The sequence below is a fragment of the Camelus bactrianus genome, chromosome 1 (assembly GCF_048773025.1).
Source record: "Camelus bactrianus isolate YW-2024 breed Bactrian camel chromosome 1, ASM4877302v1, whole genome shotgun sequence".
Classification (NCBI taxonomy): Eukaryota; Metazoa; Chordata; class Mammalia; order Artiodactyla; family Camelidae; genus Camelus; species Camelus bactrianus.
In genome coordinates, this window is record NC_133539.1 from 94,021,137 (window position 1) to 94,028,653 (window position 7,517).

At 36.1% G+C, this 7,517-nt stretch overlaps 1 protein-coding gene across 1 annotated transcript in view; it reads left to right on the plus strand.

Annotated features, from left to right (window-relative positions):
• GPR149 (G protein-coupled receptor 149) overlaps window positions 1-7,492 on the plus strand; it is a 63,268-nt gene extending 55,776 nt beyond the window's left edge. Inside the window, exon 4 of the mRNA XM_010952016.3 lies at window positions 5,966-7,492. Coding sequence (XP_010950318.2) covers window positions 5,966-6,538 — 573 coding nt within the window. The 3' untranslated portion in view covers window positions 6,539-7,492. The remainder of the gene's footprint in view (window positions 1-5,965) is intronic.
• Window positions 7,493-7,517: the final 25 nt, after the last annotated feature.

Here is a 7,517-nt window from a genome sequence, read left to right on the forward strand (position 1 = left end):
GAAGTTGACACCCGAGTCCTGGTGCCAGTCCTACTAGTATTACCTGTGTGAGCCCGGGCATGTCATCTCACTTCTCTGGCTGTGAGTTCTCCCTTTATAAAATGAGAAATTGGAACTTCCTGGTATCTGATGATCGCTATGATCCTACATGCTGTAATACATGTCTTTCATAAATTGAGTGATTCAGATAATCAACAGAATACTTCACCTATTAAGAGAGAGATTTTGGAACAACTCTTTTATAATTTCACCCTGAATTCACCTAGAAGCGTATGGTGAAGAAATAAAAAGTTCATTATGCTCAAGGTCAGTTAGTCTGAATCAATTATCACAGCAGACTATTTGTGCTAATGTGTTTACATGGCATGATCTTGCCTTCTAAAGCATTTCTGAGGTTTAGAGACTGTTTTTCATTTTCAGATAAAAAAAGCTCCCAGCCACCTACACTCAGGAATACAGCAATAATGGATTATCATTGTTCCTGACAGCATATGCTAATTCATAGACTTTTAAATGGAAAGAAAGCAGAAACTATGAAATTAGTACTTTTATGTTCTCTGAATCTATCATTTTTTATCATGCAATAAATTTGCACACAATTCAGTCCCATATTATTCTGTTTTACTTTTATAAAAGGAATATGTTTTAATATGACCTTCTGATGCACTTGTAACTGTTATCACTTATTATATAGGGCTGTTAAAATTTTTTAAAAATAAATTTTAAACAGCAATACAAGTTACCCTCTGATTTTAAAAAATTCACTTTACACCGCTTTGCTTTTACCAAAGGCTTACATTAGTAGGTTTTCACTAAGTGAAGGAAATCCAAAGAGGATTTACGCTTTTAAGAAGAAAGGTGAAAAGTGAAAATAACGTTCAGGGTTTGTTTTGCAACAAGCCTTTATAGAAGTAGTGCAGCCTCGGAGCTGGAGAGTAGCATGCTCAGCTCCTTCTCTGGGAACTACACTCAGCATCGGAGCATCATACCATCATAGCTTTGAACTGCATCTGTGAGCATCTGTACTGTATCTCAATTTATTTTGTGCATCTATTGGCAAGATACGTCCTAGAGTAATTGCTTCTTCACTTTATGCCATTTCAGCTTAGGAAAGGTTTCATAGGAACACTACTTTCAGATAGCAGGGGACATTTGCACTTTTAAAAAGTTGATCTTATTTTTTTGTGCTTTAGAAAGTTAAAATATAGAATCTAAAAAGCCCACGAAATCAATGCTGCAGATTCACTTATTCATGCACACGTTTATTCACTCAACAAATATTTTTTGAGGAGCTGTCATGTGCCAGACACTGTTAGAGATAGCAGAGAAAATAAAGGTCAACAAAGAAAAATTCCCTTCCCTTGAGGAGATTACATTCTATGTGGATTTGACAGAAATGCCACATAATTCCAGTCTCCACAAGAAAATGGCCAGTTGTATGTTTATATGTATACGTATTTTTGTACAGTTCTTTGCATAAAACATGGATTAGTTTCCTAGGGAAGCTGTAACAAGTTACCACAAACTTGGATAGCTTAAAACAACAGAAACCTATTGACTCACATTTCTGGAGGCCAGGTCCAAAATCAAGGTCTCAGCAGGGCCGTGCTCCTCTGAGGCTCTGGGGGAGGAGTCTATCTTGGTTTATGACAGCATAACTCCAAATGCTGTCTACTTCACCTGTCCATCTTCCCTATGTGAGTCTATGTCTGAATTTCTCTTTTCTTAAAAGGACACCAGTTATTGGGATTAGGGCTCACTGTAATCCAGTATGACTTCATCCTAGTTTGAGCACGCCTGCAAAGATGCTATTTCCAAATAAGGTCATATTCACAGGTCATGGGTGGATATGAATTGGGAGGGGGAGGCACTATTCAACCCAGTACAAAAATCAAGATGAATTAAATGGAATATTAAGTCTTTTACATTATCTTTTTTCTTTAAATTAATCTTCTCATAGGATTTTATTGCTTCTACTTTTAGTCTCTGTTTTAGAACTTGTAGAATGATTTGCAAATCTGTGGGCTGAACTGTAGTTTGTGACTCAAGTTCTATAGTATTTCTTTTTTTTTTTCCTGAAGTGGAATTCTTTGCTTATTTGAACGTAATATTTACATTGACACCTTGTTGGACTGAAATGTTTATAACAATTTTTCCAGTAAAATTAGTGAGGAGAATCTGACTCATTATAGATCCTGGCCACTTTGTGCTATAAATCTGTGCCTGGCTAGGACTAGAGGACCCTTTTCCTTTATAATAATTAAAAATTTTTGTAAGTGTCATTCTCACTTTTAATATGTGAATGAAAAATAAGGTATATCCCAATTGAGATTCTCATTCTAATCAACTATTAGGGCAAAATTTTGAGACAGTACCCTTCACCCAGCTTGTCTCCTCTCTTCTAACCTAAAAAATAGCACAAACTGCAATACAGCATTGACTCACAAACCCCAAATGCAACACAAACCCCCAAAGCAGCACAACTCCTAACTGAACCCTGAGACTGGTTACCATCATAGGCATCTTACTCATTACCCTCCCCTTGTATCTTAGATTTCTTTCTAGTGATATTTTGCATTCTCTGCTTCTTCTTTTACCTAATCAATTTCCATGAGCAAAATTATCATCAACATCAAATAATTTTAAACATAAAAGTAGGAATCCTTCCTCCCATCTACTTACAGAGAAAACATTGGTATATAACTTTTCAAACCTTTTTCTATGCCTATAATACGTAGGTGTGTTTGTATCTGTACAGTTTTTTTTCTTACACATGTATAATTTTCTGGGTTGATTTCTGATGGTTATTTTTCTACAAGAAAACTGGATCATACTATACATATTATTTTGCAATTTGCTTTTATAACTCAAAGTGTATTGAAATTATTTTATCCAGGCAGAACTCATAGCTTTACCTCATTCTTTCAAGATACTTTAGCAGTAGATAACTGTACCGTAATTCATTCAACTATTTTCTGAATGGTGGACATTTAGGTATTTCTACTTTGGGAGCTTACAACAGTGCTAAAATAAACATTACTATGTGTTGACTATTTGGTGCTTAAATTGACTCACAGGAATAGAACTGCTGGGAAGTATATGTAGTTTTTATTTTATAGTCAAATACAATCAAAATACACTTGAAAGATGGCATCTTTTTTTTTTTCCTTTTTCTTTTTTCTTTGGTGGAGGGCAATCTGAAATGCTAAAAATGATCAAATGTTTTTACTTACACCCTTTTTTGATTCTTGGTGAAATTAAATACATTTTCATATGTTTATTCCCAATTTATATTTCTTCCTTTAATTGCTTTGCCCTCTTCCTGTCTCCACTTTTCTACTAGGATGTTTATCTCATTGATTTGGAAGAAACTCTCCATATTTTGACTGTTAAACTTTGTCTTATGTGTGCTACAAATATTGTCTCCTGGGCTGCCATTTGCCTTTTACCATTACTTTTAGCATATATTTCTATACAGACTTTTTTTAATTTTTCTGCAATCAAAATCAGTCCATCTTTTGATTTGTTGTTTCTGATTTTCATTCCAGATTTGAAAAGGTCTTCTTCACCCAGGATTCTAAAAGAATTATTAAGACTCAAGAAATCATTTTTGTATATAACATGAAAAGGGGTCTAATTTAATTTTGTAACGAATAGCCAATAATATGTAAAAGTTCATTTGAATCCTTATTGTGAAATGCCATCTTCATGATATACTATATCAGGTTTCTTGACTTTGCCTGGTTGATCAAATCTTGCCTTTAACACTCTGTATTAATTATGTAGCTTCATATGTTTGCAAAGTCATCTCATTAGTCTGTTTCTAAATTTTCTTGGTTATCCACAAGCATTTACTCTTGCAAATAAATCTTAGAAGAAACTTTTCAAGTTCTAAAATAAAATTCCATTGGTATTCCACTGGAATTTTAATTAAAATTGTATTAAACCAATAAAGTAGAAGAAAATTGCCATATTTATCATGTAGAGTTTTCCCATGTGGAAACATTGTTTCTTTTGTCTCCTATTCATCTCGAATTTTTTTTTTCAGGATCTTTTTTTCCCTCACTCCACCTAGATTAGGTGCTTTTATTCCATATTCTCATAATGCTCCAGCCTGGGTACTATTGTAGTACGAATCACAGGGAAAGACAATTGCTCATGAGCTTCAGTGTTTCTGCATTCTACAGGCTCTTAAGATAGGAGAGCTTCTTCATTCCATTGCTATCAACCTACCAGCTAAGGAGTCCTAGTACGTAACAGGGGTTCAGTTAGTCTGTTCTCCTAGCTTCTAATCTCTCTCCATTTTAGCCCCCCCACTACATCCTAAAAGACGTGAAAAATCTTGTTGATTTCACTCAAATTCTGTCCCCTCCCTCCGTGAATCTCTCTCTCTATTATTGCTCCATTAGTTCAAGCTCCATGTTCCCTAACCTAGAGCAGTGTTTCTCTAATTTAAGTAATAGATGAGAGAAAAGAAAAAAAAAAATCTATAAACTTCACTGTCAAGTCAAATTTTTATGATTTTGCTTAAAGACATACAAACAAAATTTGGTGTAAACTCACACTTACAGTTCTTACACAAATCTAAAACCAAAACAACTTACACACTGAATACTTTCATAACCAGTAAAATTTAAATTACTGAATTAGCGTAAAGTGACAGTACTGTTTTGCTGAAACTAATCTTTCAATTTTTAATTAGGAGTTTAAAGTATGTTCAGATCTATTTCTATATACTCTGTCTCTATGTTTTTACTGCTGACTCTCCATCATAGAGTCTTCTGAATATTTCACAAAATAATTTTGATAACTCAGGACTCTGTGCTATTTCAGAGCAATCACACTTCATACTTGGCTAAACTCTGGCACTATGTAGCCCTAAAATGCCAATTGTAATGAGATGCCATTGATAACTCAATAAAACTTGCTTTTTCATTTGAAGATAAGGTTAGCATGGAGAGCTATTAAAATCTGCATTATTTGGATGTATAAAATCAGATACAAAACAATCACATTTGCTTTTGCTTTTATATTAACTGCTCATCAGGGATGCAAGTTGGTACATACAAAGATATGAGTATGCTGTGATCCGGTAATAAAAGTTCTTTCAAAATAGATATGCCAATACTGCTAGGCACTGATAACTTAGTTTTATCATCACGTTTTTCTTTTTTTAAACTAGTATACTTTATGGGACTTTGTTTATGCAGTGTATTATGCCAAGAGGAAACTTATGAACAATTTTTAAAGTACTGATGTTGGGATGTTTTTCCTTCTTGTAATAAAGTGTAATGTGAGGACATTTAGCTTTCAGGTTAACTAGCTCTCAGAATAAAGAAGGCTGTACAGCAAGGATGTGAGGGAATTCTCTATGAGTGGCTTTACTTTAATGACTGTGATTTCTCTGTGGAAAAGTACAGCTGGTGACATTTGGTTCCTCTTCTGCGTGGTCAGACCTAAGAGTTGAAATATTCTTTGCCTTAATCTGAACCACAGTCTCACAATTATCATTTTCTCTGATAATTGACTAAACGGGAAAAAAACATGCATTTTGATAACACAGTGTACATTTCTTTCAACCCATGGAAACTTTTAAATGTAACTGAACATGTAACAAAAATATAAAAGCAATTCCAGAGTTTAAATATGCATTCGATTTTATGCCCATGTTCTGCCCATCTACTGCTGGCCACAGTGCATAAATTTTGCCTTCAACTGTGGAAATATGTCCCTTATTTTATAAAAAAGATTTCTGATTGCCCTCACTTAGATGTAGTATTTGACCTAGGAGAAGATAGGCTACAGTACTTTGACAACAGGATCTCAGTCCCGTGGCTGTAAGAGGTTTCTAGGGAAGTGGGTTTGAAATAGAAAAACTTTCCCATTTTGATGAACAAAATGAATTTCTAAATGGCCCAGCTCAGACACTAGTTTTCAGTAATAACCACTTTGTTTTTGTCCCCAGCGTTCCGGTGGTGCCCTGGCCATTCCCTTGTGTGCTTTCCAGGGGACTGTGTCTCTCCAATCCCCAACTGGGAAAACTCTCTCTCTTTCTACCTATGAGGTGAGTGCAGAAGGACAAAAAATAACCCCAGCCTCTAAGAAAATAGAAGTCTATCGATCCAAAAGTGTTGGCCACGAGCCAAACCCAGAAGATTCTCCCTCCACGTTTGCGGACACCAGTGTGAAAATACACCTGGAGGTCCTGGAAATCTGTGATAACGAAGAGGCCTTGGACACCGTGTCAATCATTAGCAACATCAGCCAGTCCTCCACACAGGTCAGATCTCCGTCGCTGCGCTACTCACGGAAAGAAAACAGATTCGTTTCATGTGACTTAGGGGAAACAGCCTCATATTCTCTCTTCTTACCCACAAGTAATCCTGGCGGGGATCTCAACATCTCCATTCCAGACACTGTGGAAGCACACAGGCAGAACAGTAAAAGGCAGCACCAAGAGAGAGATGGCTACCAGGAGGAAATCCAGTTGTTAAATAAAGCTTACAGGGAAAGAGAAGAAGAAAGTCAGGGTAACTAACGGTCACTTGGCCTAATAAAGGCAAGAACGGCCCTGCAGTTTCAAACCGCTCAACAACACTCTGTTCTGAGGCTGTTTGATTTCCTCTTTTACGTGTCGGTTTACATAAGCTTTCTAGACGTACTAGTTCATTGCTTTTAGTGCAAACAGCTGGAACTAGTGCAAACACTAAGTGCTTTTGATGTGTTACTTATAGATCACACACTGTGGTAACTGAAAGATGTTTCTTATCCGATTTCTAAAAATCTTCTTAAAATCAGATCTTGGTCTAGTTTACCGATGTTTTCGCCTATGTTTGTCAACCTCAGAGTAAACAGAAAGCTGTATAAACTCCATGAACATACTGTTCCCAGGCACGTGTTTCTACTCATAATGTGGGTCTTGACTTCAAGGAGGGAAAAATGACATTTTGGGAATGGAAGACATGTAGCAAAACTCGGGGCTGTATTTGAGGAGGCTTGCCTCAATGCGTCCAGCACAGCCCGCGCAGTACAGGGATTGCTCCAGCTTTACACTGACGTCTAGGAAATATGTTCCTGTGTAAAACGGCAAATTTAGCTTCCCGATTCAAAACATGCATGCCCCTCGTCTGTAAATAGTTGTTTCCTTCATTTCTATAAAATATAAATTGTTTACTGAATTTTTTCTTTCTCTCTTAAACATGAGTGTTTTCCTTTCCCCTTTCCAATATGTCAAGACTACCCTTAAAACAAATATGTTTATGTTACAGGTAGAACTGGAAGTAGCCTTTAACTCTAACTTTCTTGGAAAAGCTTCTAAATGTAGACTCATCATCTCTAGAATCATTCTGTTTATTTGAACGGAAACCAGGGGAAAACACTGTGAGATTAAGTTTTGTGAGGTGCACCCAAGTAGAGTAACAAACTTCTGAGCAGAGCAGAGGAAAATCCTCTGACTCCACACGAAAGCATCTGTTTCTAAAGCTGCAGATATGGCAAACTTTCTTAGCCACTCTTGA